The sequence below is a fragment of the Cervus canadensis genome, chromosome 9, assembly GCF_019320065.1.
Source record: "Cervus canadensis isolate Bull #8, Minnesota chromosome 9, ASM1932006v1, whole genome shotgun sequence".
NCBI lineage: Eukaryota > Metazoa > Chordata > Mammalia > Artiodactyla > Cervidae > Cervus > Cervus canadensis.
In genome coordinates this window covers 69,517,198-69,530,147 of record NC_057394.1, presented here as the reverse complement: position 1 = coordinate 69,530,147, position 12,950 = coordinate 69,517,198, and the positions used below count along the sequence as shown (strand labels likewise).

Here is a 12,950-nt window from a genome sequence, read left to right as displayed (position 1 = left end):
AAAACAGTGCTTTGCCCGGCAGACAGGGTGGACAAGGAGAAGGGCAGGCCCCCAGGGTCGCCCTCCTGACGTGACACCAGGAGAGGTCTGCATGGTGTTACTGTCTGGGGAGGGTACCATACCGCCTCCCGTTACATCAGAGTGAGAGCTTCTGTGGAGTTTTTGAGAACTGGCCAGAGAGGGAGCTAAGTTTTTTGCAGCAGGAGAGGTTAACCCTTGGGATGGGCGTAAAGGATTCTGTTACAGGGCGTGCAGAAGTGTTGTTGCCTGCTCGGGGTGGGTCGGGTGAAGTTCTGCCTTGAGCTTGTGAGGACTCTGAGAGCCCCATCTGTGTTTGGTCACTGAGATGTGGTTGTTTCTGGCAGATAAAGACCGTGATGTTCGACAAAACCGGCACGATTACCCACGGGGTCCCCAAAGTCTCGCGGGTCCTCCTGCTCGTGGACGTGGCCACACTGCCCCTGCGGAAGGTGCTCGCTGTGGTGGGGACCGCGGAGGCCAGCAGCGAGCACCCCCTGGGCCTGGCGGTCACCAGATACTGTAAAGAGGTAGGTGGACTGGGCGTTGCTGGGGCTCCCCACTCCCACCAGCTGCCCTGAAAGACTCACAGCGCCTTCCTCCACACACGCCTTTCCTCCTCGCTGCCCCTGGCCCCCCGAGCTGGCTGCTTCTGGCAGGGGGCCTTAGCGTGTGTATTTAAAGTGATTGGCTTAGATGGTAAAGAATCTGCCTGCGATGCAAAAAAATGCAGGTTCAATCCTTGGGTCAGGAAAATCCCCTGGAGAAGGGAATGGCAACCCACTCCACTAGTCTTGCCTGGAGAATCCATGGACAGAGGGGCCTGGCTGGCTACTGTCCCTGGGGTCGCAAAGGGTTGGACACGACTGAGTGACTCACACTTTCGCTTTGGTGTGTGTGGTCTGAGCAGGGCCCCCCGGAGCAGGTGGGGGTGCAGCTCACAGCGGCAGGTCCCCTGTCACGTCTCCAGATGATCAGAAAGCAGGTCAGTGTGCAGGGCCATTCATTAGGCATTCCCTGAGCATCCGAGCTCAGGACAGTAAGAATTAATAAGATGCGAACTCTGCCTGCTGGGAGCTGAGGGTCGAGTGAGGAAGACAGACATACGGATTCAGTCCTTTATGAGCATTTCGTGCAAAGGGACACAAAAATGGATGGGGTGTTGGGGCGAGGGCAGGAGAAGTCCACTCCCCGGGGGATGCCTGGGATGGAGGTGAAGCAGCAGAAGTGACCAGAGGCCTGTGGGCTGTTGGCACAGTTAGTGGTGGGCCATCACCCTTGATCTCTCCAGATGAAAGGGCCAGGTGAGCGTTCTCTGTTTTCAGTCTGAACATGGAGGCCCCAGGGGTGTGCTGGAAAATTGCCCCGAACAACATATAAACTGTCTGAATAGTACAATCACCAGTAAATGTCGAAGGGTGACATGGATGCCTTGAGGAAAAGCTGACAACTCTTCCCGGACAGGGAGTCTTCCAGAACTCTCATGTCGTGTTGCGTCCTTTGTGTAGGATGTGGCTGTTTCCCCTTTCCACCTCCTGATGTTTCAGGAAAGATTCTGCTCACCCCAGGCATCCCTTCTGTTCTGTTACCTGAATAAGCCCAGGTCCCCCTTTCTCCTGCCATGTTGCCCCTTCCCCCCAGGGTCTGTGCATGGGCAGTTACCTCAGAAGAGTTAGTTACTACTTACCTATTCTGTCGTTTTTATGAAATTATTTTTAGCATAAAAATAAAATCTTGCCCACTTTGGCACCTTCAGCCCTGCCACCCCCAGCCTTTAATTGGAAGTGTTTGACATGCATGGCCTTTCTCTTTTCTGGACTGCATCCTGTCCAGGATGCCCAGGCATCCAGACTGTAGGAGAGAATTTGTTGTACAGTCGCTCAGTCGTGTCCGACTCTTTGCGACACCACGGACTGCAGCACACCAGGCTTCCCTGTCCATCACCAACTTCTGGAGCTTGCTCAAACTCATGTCCATTGAGTCAGTGATGCCATACAACCATCTCATCCTCTGTCGTCCTCCTCTCCTCCTGCCTTCAGTCTTTCCCAGCATCGGGCTCTCTTCCAGTGAGTTGGCTCTTCACATCAGGTGGCCAAAGTTGAGGCTGTTTTAAGCATCTGTGTCAGATGAGAGAAAAAGAGCTGCTGGCTTGAGTCCCTCTCTCTGCCTTTCCGGGAAGTTCTCCCACCGTGCCTCCCTTAATTCCCAGCAGCTGCTGCTCTCCCCGCTGCCCTCACTCCACCCCTGTCCTGCCTCCCTCTCAACTCACCCCTGTTCTCTGCTTCCTCTCCCTGCACCCCCAGGAACTCGGCACGGAGACACTGGGGTGCTGCACGGACTTCCAGGCGGTGCCCGGCTGTGGAATCAGCTGCAAAGTCAGCAGCGTGGAGAGCATCCTTGCCCAGGGCGAGCGCCCACAGGGCCCACCGACCGCTCACCTGAACAGAGTCGGCAGTGACCCCGCAGAAACAGGTATCCTTGGCCTCGGTCTCCACTGCTCTGTCTGCCGGGGGCTGGGTACAACCACAGAGGGCACCAGGCCAGGCTCACCCCGAGGCTCCTGCCTGCGGAAGGGTTGGCTCGGGGCTGGTGTGCTGCCCGTCTGCCTCCCAGGGCAGCCTGCAGTGTCCTCTGATGTGGCTCGATACTAATGGCAGATGAAAGCGGCGTATGACTTAAATTCACAGAGTTCACTTTTTGTTGTTATTCAGTCGCTCAGTCGTGTCCAACTCTGCGACCCCATGGACTGCAGCACGCCAGCTTCCCTGTCCTTCACCATCTCCTGGAGTTTGCTCAAACTCATGTCCATCGAGTGGGTGATGCCATCTAACCATCTCATCCTCTGTCGTCCCCTTCTTCTCCTGCCCTCAATCTTTCCCAGCATCAGGGTCTTTTCCAAGGAGCCGGAGTTTGCTTACCTGTCCCCTAATCTTGAGTCTCCTCTTTCTTATCCCAGGCCAGTCTTGCTTCTCGGCAGCTACAGGGTAGACGGATGGGAGTCTTTTTGTTCTTGCTAACCAGGAAACCTCCTCGTGGTGGGCTTTGATGGGATCTGACGTATGGAGAAAGCTAGCAGCAGTCAGGGACAGAGGATGGACATGGTCTACCTAAGGAAGAATGGACACTGGACGGGCAGCTGCTTTTTGAATAATGGCCCTGGTTATTTAAAGACTGGCTTGCCAGCCATCAACATAAGAGGGGAACCAAAGCCTCCAACCAAAAAAACCCAGGTTGAGTTTTGCTCTTAAGTATACTAGTAGTTAAATCTTGATTTAGAGTTTATCGTCACCCACCTTCCAGCAGTTTAAAGCCTCTGATGACCTCTCCTCTGCCTTCCAGGGACCTGCCTGTCAGTGTCGTCTGAGTTAGAGGGGACGGGTGCAAGGCTCACCTGACCTTTTAGGAGGTGTCGCCTCACAGCGTTTCACACACATGGGCTGGTGGTTGGCTGGTTCACCTTGTGTCGTCTGTACTGAGCCAGAGATGAGTCTCGTCAATTCTTGCTTTTGGTGCTGAATACATAATTAACTGCTCTAATCCCTGTAGAAACAGTAGCAGACACCTCTAAAGGCCAGTAGGTACACTACACAGTATTTAATGTGTTTGTAACACCTTCACACACTTTAATTCACACCACGGTTCTGCATGCTAATTATCCTTTTTTTCCCCCCTGGTCCTTCAATGCTGGTGCTGAGAGGTGTTCTCCAGGTTGTGGTTTTTCCAGAACCAACAAGTGGACATTTTGCTACAAGAAGGATCCCTTGGTCTTTAGTGCTTTCTCATGGTGACCTTGGGCTCTGTGGGAATAAACGCACCCTCTTTCAAGCAGACGCGGCCACGCAGACCTTCTCAGTGCTGATCGGAAACCGGGAATGGATGAGGCGCAACGGCCTGACCGTCACCAGCGACGTCCGCGACGCCATGACCGACCACGAGACAAAGGGCCAGACGGCCATCCTGGTGGCCATCGACGGTACCACCCCGCTCCCCTGCCCTCTGCTCTCAAAGGAAGCTGGAGATATCAGGCAGAAATAGTCTTCCTTTTTTTTTTTAAAAAAAAAAGTTCCTCTCTGTTATTTTTAGTTCTATTTTCTTCTTCTTCTGAGTCCTTTAAACCCACCGCCCCTTCAGCTTAAGAGCTGGAATTGACTCATTAAAAATGCCTCTTACCCACCTTCATCCTCACGTCTCCATCACACCGCAGCTCTCACACACCTTCCTGTGTCAGTCTCTAGTCACTAAAAAAAAACAAACTCTACACAAGTGTTTTCTGTAGGAAGAGACAGAAAGGAAGGATGGATTTTATAGCTGTTTGGGCATTTGTCATATTTGTTGTATTACTGCTAACAGTTATTGAGCTATGAGTCAAGCACTCCACAAAGCAATAGATGTTCCTTAGAAAAAATGTGGAAAATTCCGAGAACTTTGGAAAAAATGGGATACCCCTCATTATCCCACCAGAGAGCCACTGTCAATTTTCTGATAGTCCTTCCAGACTCTTGTGTGCATCTGGAAATGTATCTAAATTTAAAAAGCAAAAGCAAAACTGCGTGTCCTGTTATATGATCTGGCGTTCTGTGTTGGCCTGTGACATGGTGTTACGCACACTGTTCCCGGTCGTCGCCACGTCCTCCTTGCCCCTCGGCTGCCAGGCTCTGGCGTGCGCTCACCCACGGTGTCTCCTGCAGGCGTGCTGTGCGGCATGATCGCCATCGCGGACTCGGTCAAGCAGGAGGCCGCCCTGGCCGTGCACACGCTGAAGAGCATGGGCGTGGACGTGGTGCTCATCACCGGGGACAACCGCAAGACAGCCAGGGCCATCGCCACCCAGGTGCGGGCCAGGGGCTGGCGTGTCTCCCACCTCGGAAATTACAAGCAATCTTGAGCTGGCAGAAACAGTTTGAGGAAAGTGACTGAGTGGTAAAGAGTCGGCCTGCCAATGCAGGAGATACAGCTTCCATCCCTGGGTTGGGAAGGTCCCCTGGAGAAGGAAATGGCAACCCACTCCAGTATTCTTGCCTAGAGAATCCCATGGACAGAGGAGGCTGGCGGGCTACAGTCCGTAGGGTCATAAAAGAGTCGGTCATGCGACTGAGCGACTCAGCAACAACAGCAGCAGTGCATGGAGCTGAGTCAGCTTTGCTCTGGGCTTTTCTCTCCGCCGGGGCTTTCCTCTCCACGTGCTCCGATCTGCTCCGAGCCTACAGGGGACCACCTTGCTGCTGCCCCAGAGGCCACATCGCTGGAGCCTGGGAGCTGTCATTCCTGCACGGCCGGATGCAGCCCCAGAGCATCAGTTCCAGTGTTCTCTACGTCCCAGACTCTGCAGTGAGGAAGAAAGACCATGGCTTTAGGGCTGCGATAAACACTCTTGCAGCCTTTATGCTAAGGGAGTGTTTGCCGGTTGAGCTCTTCTCACGCTACACCAGCTGGCTCCCGGGTCCCAGCAGGTCTCCCGCAGCGCTTGGCTCTGAGTTTGCACCACAAGGGCAGCACGGCTCCCTGCCTGCCTGGCCCACCGTGCAGGGACAGCTCCAGTGCAGACTCTTGGCAGTTAGATACCAGCCCTTCGGGAAATGTGTGTAAAGCTGTCTGCTTTTGCAGATGACTTGGTTCTTAGGAGGGAGTGGTGGCACCTGTCTTAGTCATCCTTCTAAGAGTACCCACTTTCCCCAGTTAAAGCTTGTTCAGGCATTTTGCAAGCGCTTACTAAGCCGCGCTGAGAGGGCCCTTGGGGAGCTCACAGTTCTGTCGCGAGGGTGACCCAGGGGCGAGTGTAAACCATGTGCTGGGGGCTGCCAACCTGCCCCTCAGCCTGGCAGACAGGGACATCTTCCAGGGGAGAGGAGGCCTGAGTCACGGGTGGTCCCCAGTCAGAATGGCAAGGGCCGGGGAAAGAGAAGAGCCCTTTGCAGGACCTAGCAAGTAGCATGGCACCACCCGCAGGTGCCAATGACGGCTGCTTTGGAGAGGTCACCGGGTCAGCATATGGAGAGGAGAGGAGCACTGGGAGGGTGGGATGTGGGGCTGGCATTGGGATGGGAGCGGGGGGTGCGTTTGCTGTGTGCCCCGGAATCTGCAGGGCTTGCTGTGGGGTGGGGCGGGGTGGGGCGGCTCCTGGGTTTCTGCTCCTGCTGCTGCCCCTGGCAACACCGGTTGTTATTATATACTTTATCAAATGCTGTTTCCCTCTCCTTCCAGGTTGGCATCAACAAAGTCTTTGCAGAGGTGCTGCCTTCTCACAAGGTGGCCAAGGTCCAGGAGCTGCAGAACGAGGGGAAGAGGGTGGCCATGGTGGGCGACGGCGTGAACGACTCCCCGGCCCTGGCGCAGGCCGACGTGGGCATTGCCATTGGCACGGGCACCGACGTGGCCATTGAGGCGGCCGACGTCGTCCTCATCAGGGTGAGCTCGGCTGCGGCTCCCCGTCCCCATGGTGCTATGGGTGACGGGGCCCCCACCCACCCACTCACCTGTGGTCCTCTCCCACAGAATGACCTGCTCGACGTGGTGGCCAGCATTCACCTCTCCAGGAGGACCGTTTGGAGAATACGACTCAACCTGGTGCTGGCGCTGATCTACAACCTGATCGGGATCCCCGTTGCGGCAGGTAGGCCCTCACCACCCTGTTCCCTCAACCCCAGCTGCTGCCAGAAGCCTCTGGAAAGAGTTAATTTCCATATGTTCCACTTTGTAAGTATCTAAAAGTAGAGGGCATGGGAGGGCATGGCAGCCAATACTCTGGTATTCTTGCCAGGAGAATCCCACGGACAGAGGGGCCTGGCGGGCTACGGTCCATGGGGTCCCAAAGAGTCGGACACGACTGAGCAGGAGAGATGAATGAGAAACTGCAGGGAGGAACCAGGCCTCCGTTCACTCCAGGCCGCTCTGAAAAGCTGGCCAAGGTGCTTGATCCTATTTACCATGGCCTTGTTTTCCAGAACATTATTAAGACACACAGTCTGAAAAGTAATCATTCTTAACAGTTATGGGGCACCTGCTATATGCTAGGCTCAGGGATCAATGCTTCAGAACTTTATCGTAAGAATTAATTCTGCCCAGGTTTTACCCTGACTCGGGAATAGTCATGGAAAGCGATGGACGTTTTCTGCTTCCTAACCTCTCCCTCCCCCACTGAATTTTGTGTCACCAGACAGGGAAAAGTTCTAGACCCTCCTGCAAGGAAAACGTCTATGTGGGCCAAGACCTATTTTTTTTTCCCTTTTCTTTCTTTTTTTTTTAATTGGGATCTTCCCAGATCAGGGATCAAGCCCATGTCTCCTGCATTGGCTGGCACGTTCTTTACTGCTAAGCCACCAGGGAAGCCCGAGACCTGTATTGAAACAAGACTTTCCCACTGCAAGTGCCCCTGTTATGCCCGAGTGGTCAGCACTGCCTCAGACGGTGAATTGGCGTGTCTGCCACAGCCTGGCTCTGGTAGATGCACCTCCTGCCCCAGAGCTGGCTCAGGAGCTCATCCTCTCCCATGCTTGTGGCTCTATCCCAGGACTTGGTCGCATCACCTTTATCAAGTGCTTTGACGTCCTCGAGGAAGGACCTTCAATGTAGACAGGGACCGTGGTCATTAGCATCTTGTCCTGATGCTCACACCTCCGAGGGGCCCCAGGATGGCTGCCCCCAAGGGTCCCTGGGGTGCCCTGTCCCCTGGAGCTTCCCCCAGACCAGTGATGCCACCTCTGGACGGTCCCCGGAAGTTCTGGACAGGTGGGGGACTCAGTCCCCTCAACGGTGCCCCCACCGTCCAGCTTTGAGTCAGCCTGCCTCAGGTGCACGGGCCCATGGCCAGCATCCAGTGGGGGGCTTCTGAGCTGCCCGGAGGAGGACAGCATCAGGTGGGCAGCGAGGCTGGGCCCTCCTCGCTGTCTGCCCTGGGCCACGGCCTGAGTGTCGTCCACCCCTCGGCCAGGTGTCTTCATACCCATTGGCGTCGTGCTGCAGCCGTGGATGGGCTCAGCAGCCATGGCGGCCTCCTCCGTGTCCGTGGTCCTGTCGTCGCTGCAGCTCAAGTGGTGAGTCCCCGTGGCGAGCTTGGGCCGGGGCGGGCGTGTGGCTCACTCCCTCACTGGGGACACCTGCCGCAGGCATAGCCAGAGGCCCTGAGCGTGGCTGAGCGCGTGTTTGTGTAATGATTTCTCCACCTCGAGCCAGCGGTTTGCCGCTTAGCAGTCACCACGTGCGGCCTGTTCCTGTTATTCTGCTCGAGGGCTATTTATGTAAATATATGGTCATAGGATCCTGTTTGTTATCATTTTCCCTTTTATACAAGAGATGCTTATTCATGCTTTCATTTAACAAGTGTTAGTAACAGCCTACTATGTACCAGAGGGCTTCCCAGGTGGCACTGATGGTAAAGAACCTGCCTGCTAATGCAGGAGACATAAGAGATCCGGGTTTGGTCCCTGGGTTGAGATCCCTGGGAGGAGGGCATGGCAACCCTCTCTAGTGTTCTTGCCTGGAGAATCCCATGGACTGAGGAGCCTGGTGGGCTACAGTCCTTGGGGTCGCAGAGTCAGACACGACTGAAGCAACTTGGCCCGCGTGCCCTACACTATGTACCAGGCATCTGGATTGAAGTTTCTAAATCAGGCAGAGGTGAGCCTTAGGAGTTCAGTGGCCTTTCCTTTAAAACCCATGAGGCTCTGATACTGCGTGTCAGTAGAAGACTTGATGAGAGGGCTGCATGGGGCTTCTTAGAAGGGGAGGTGGGGAGCTGTGCCTCCAGGCTCAGGCGCTCTTGGATCCCCGCCCCGCAGCTACAGGAAGCCGGACCTGGCGCGGTACGAGGCGCAGGCGCACGGCCGCATGAAGCCCCTGAGCGCGTCCCAGGTCAGCGTGCACATCGGCATGGACGACCGCCGGCGCGACTCCCCGCGGGCCTCGCCCTGGGACCAGGTCAGCTACATCAGCCAGGTGTCTCTGTCCTCCCTCAAGTCCGACAAGCTGTCCCGGCACAGCGGCGCGGCCGACGACAGGGGCGACAAGTGGTCTCTGCTCCTGAATGACCGGGACGAGGAGCAGGGCATCTGAAAGCTGCCGGCGGGCCCGCCCCCATGGCTGAGACTCCGAGCCAGCAGCGGCAGCAGCAGGCGGCCGAGCCCCTCCAGGCCTGGGCGAATTTCTGGATCACCCCTTCCCTGAGCCCGTGGAGCACGATTCCCCGGGTGCGCCCAGCTCGGGGGGAGGTGTGCTCGCTCATGCCCGTGGGCTCATCAGACACCTTGCTGTGGCCTCGAGAAGAGGAGGGACAAGCCCTCTTCGCATCCCCTGTTTTAGCATTTGTGACACGACCAGTCTCATCCGGTCCAACATCTTGGCTGGGCCCGTCCACAGAGCTCATAAAACCTTCCGGGCCTGGCTGTTTCTGACGGCGCCCGCATGCATCGCGTACCTGAGACCACCGTGTACCTCAAGTGCCCGCTTGTTTTCTGCTGGCGCCTTCTCTTCCTCCTCTGCCCTTGATGGTGGGGGTGTGAGAACCCATCATCTGAGGGCAGGGCTGACATTCTCAGTCCCCTCTGCTGCTCTCCAAGGGACTCCTGGGCTCCTGCCTGAACCCCTCACCCACACGACCACCAGAGAGCCTGCCACGCTTCTCCTCGGTGACCAGAGGTCTTGGTTGCCCATGAGCCGCTTCTCCCTAGAGTCCTGGCTTCTCTCTCACAATCCACTGCAGTTGCTGACTGTCACTGCCCAGCTGGGCTGAGGGTCTGAGAGCCTGAGGCTTGGGAAATTCGGCTTTCTGTGGGGTCCCCGGGGAGGCACGTGGTTCAAGATCCTGCTTGCCCGGTTTCAGGGGCTTCGGTTGCATGGCCTGCGGTACGACAGTCACCTTACAGGGTCTGGCGTGGGGTTCAGGTCTGTGCTCCCCAGAGCCGTGCAGCCCTGAGGCAATGAGACCCGAGTAAGAGGATACCCCAGCCCTCCACACGCTTCGACTCCTGCACATGGTGCCTTAGGAAGGGGTATCCACCATTCCCAAGGGAACTTCTGTGTCTAACTTTTGGGTGCCTTTATGGTTGCGCGATAATCAGAGGGACAGCAGTGGGCCCATGGCAGACTCCGAGCTTGGTGGTGATTGGCAGAGCCTGTGGGAGTCTGCTCACACTAGCCAAGTCTTAGACTAAGTGACTAGAGCCTGTTCTCAGTTTCAAGGGGGAAGCCCTTATCACACACACTTTAGTTATTTATTGTCAGTTATTTTTCAGGGGGTTATAAGCACTTTTTATCGCTTACCTCTAATCCTCCCAACAAACTAGCAAAGTAGATACAATATTGTCCACATTTTGCAGGCGGGAAACAGGCTCAGAGAGGCTAGGAATCCCACCCAGGATTACACAGCCAGTGTGCATGCCAGAGCAGGGGTCTGAATTCATGTCGCCGGGCCCTGAAGTCTTTTCTCTAATTTGACTCTACCGTCAATATTTTGTTTGATAAGAAGCAACAAGAAAAAGGCCCTTGTTCCTGGAAGAACAAAGCTGCCAGGTGACAGTATTCACTGAACTGGCTTGAAATTTGACCATGAGGTCATGTCACGTTGCCTTTGGATAGCTCTTTTCCATTTGTGTAATTGAGTCTGTGCTGCGTCTTATCCTCTAAAATCCATGTGCGGGTGGTGGTGTGGTTTTATGTTTCTAGTCTTCCTTCCCCAGCCCCTTCCTACTTGTTCCCTGTTGTGTCCTTTCTCTGTTCCCAGCTGCTGCTTGGGGAATGTTTCCTATTTCCCCCCAAGGAGGCTAATCATTACCTAAAGAATCCAATTGTATCAACTTTTCAAAAAGCTTTTAGGACCATAAATGTTATGTTTATAGGGATGTGGAGATATTTATATAATTGTACAGAAGATAACCTTTTAGATGTTCAAAAGTGTCAGGAATGTTTTTTTGTTGTTCGTTTTTTGGTCAGGAAGGAATTCCTATTTCAAAAACATTCCATGCTATATTTAGAAGAAAATTTCATTTTTTTTTATTCATCTATAAACCTGCCTATGCCTGGCTCTGTGTGAGAGGGAAGTGTGTGTGGGCTGGTGCGGCACCATCTTTGGGGAGAACTGAGGTGCTGGCTTTGCTTGCTGCCTTTTCGGGGGCAGAGATGGGTGGGGGGTGGCCAGAGCCCCCTGTTGGGCTGTCCCAGCACTGTGTAAGCCCCCCGCCTCAGTGCCTGCCTCAGTGGTCTTTGGGGAGAACTCAGGAAAGCACCCCCTCAGGGTGTCAGTCCCACAGGTTCAGGCATGGACTACATGACCCCATCAGATGAGGGTGATTGTCTACAAAAGGCTATTCTCTGATGCACACATCTTCATCACAGGGTGATGTTTTGGGATCCTTGGCCCTGAAGGAATGAGGTAGGAGGAGGGGTAGAAAAGTCTGGAACAAAGCGCTCTGCTGGGAAGGCTCTGGAGAGATCCTGGGGTGGGTGGGGGTGTCCTGAGTGAGCCATACCTAGGGGTGAGGCCACAGTGTCATTCATCATCCAAACCAGGACACTTTCAAGAGTGAAAGGAGGTGCTATGAATAATTACACCAGGGAAACTGGCCTACACTGGGACTACCCAGGCAAACTGGGGTGTGTGGTCACCTGCCTTAAAGGGGAAATAGACATTGTGCAGTCGTCACCGACACACCCAATGGTAGCTTCACACACACCAGTTGTAGGTTTCATGGGCATGCTGGTGACTTAATCCTTCATCGGATGGGGAGAACTCCCCTCTGTCGCATCCTAGTACCAGCCGTTCTCTGTAGAGTCATCGAGGTGATGGTCTTGGGGCTCAGTGTGATGCATAGCCGGAGAGTCACGCACAGACTGTGCTGAGTGCCCTCCCGCGCCCTTAGGACTTCACACCAGGTGTGCCGGGCCCCTCTTCTGGATGCCCCAGCTGTGAGGATTTCATGTCATATGCACATCCCATTGTGGAAAGGGAAGGTTGATACCACCTGAATAGGGGAGTCCATTTCTTTAGAAAACAGATTGTCTTCTAAAACTTGAGCAAATGTGCCTGATAGAATTCCACATGCACCAGAATAAATCATAACATCTGTCCATTCCTGGTAACTTTTCAGTCTTTAAGACCTCAGTGAAAAATTGTGAAAGGATCACTATTAATATTTGTGTTAGTTGCTCAGTCATGTCCGACTCTTTGTGACACCATGAACTGCAGCCCACCAGGCTCCTCTGTCCATGATATTTCCTAGGCAAGAATACTGGAGTGGGTTGCCATTTCCTTCTCCAGGGGATCTTCCTGACCCAGGGATCAAACTGAGGTCTTCTACATTGCAGGCAGATTCTTCACCATCTGAGCCACCAGGAAAAGATAAGTGAAAAACTGTGATAGGATCACCTATTAAATGAATGTAATAATTCTAGTTTTTCTTTTTTTCTTAAATGGCACCTGGAAATTGACATGTCAAAATATAGTTCTGTTCCCAAATTGTTCTGCTAGCTTACGTTGGAATAATGAAAATGACTTTTTAATTTTTTAAAATTTTATCTATTTATTTTTGGCTGCATCAGGTCTTAGTTACAAGATGCAGGCTTTTTATTGTCGTGGTGTGGGCTGTTGCCTTGCAGCATGTGGGGTCTTAGTTCCCAACCAGACACTGAACCTGCATACCCTGCATGGGAAGGCAGATTCTCAACCACTGGACCACCAGATAAGGCCCAAAAATGACCTTTATTTTAAGAAAATCCAGCATAAGCCAAAATCAGCCAATCAAATACGTGAATTAGAAAAAGGTTATTTGAATTATAGGATTTTTTTTTCTGCTTTGAAAAATTCCTAATGATATATCAGCAGATAAGTTCCCTAATACATATAAAATTCTTCCCAAGTTAATAAAGTTTTATACACAGACAACCTTTTTATCACTGCATCTTTTGTTTTGAAAAAAGGTGAGGTGTGCATATACAAAGAAATG

The 12,950-nt window shown here is 53.6% G+C and overlaps 1 protein-coding gene across 5 annotated transcripts in view; it reads left to right on the top strand.

Moving 5' to 3' along the window:
• ATP7B (ATPase copper transporting beta) overlaps nt 1–12,075 on the top strand; it is a 78,975-nt gene extending 66,900 nt beyond the window's left edge. For 4 of the 5 annotated variants that reach the window (XM_043477689.1, XM_043477688.1, XM_043477687.1 and 1 more), the window contains 8 exons: nt 366–548; nt 2,322–2,490; nt 3,845–3,991; nt 4,707–4,849; nt 6,220–6,423; nt 6,511–6,628; nt 7,946–8,048; nt 8,793–12,075. In XM_043477689.1, the coding sequence (XP_043333624.1) occupies nt 366–548; nt 2,322–2,490; nt 3,845–3,991; nt 4,707–4,849; nt 6,220–6,423; nt 6,511–6,628; nt 7,946–8,048; nt 8,793–9,066 (1,341 nt within the window). In that variant the 3' untranslated portion in view covers nt 9,067–12,075. The remainder of the gene's footprint in view (nt 1–365; nt 549–2,321; nt 2,491–3,844; nt 3,992–4,706; nt 4,850–6,219; nt 6,424–6,510; nt 6,629–7,945; nt 8,049–8,792) is intronic. The other variant, XM_043477686.1, reaches the window with a different exon arrangement.
• Nucleotides 12,076–12,950: the final 875 nt, after the last annotated feature.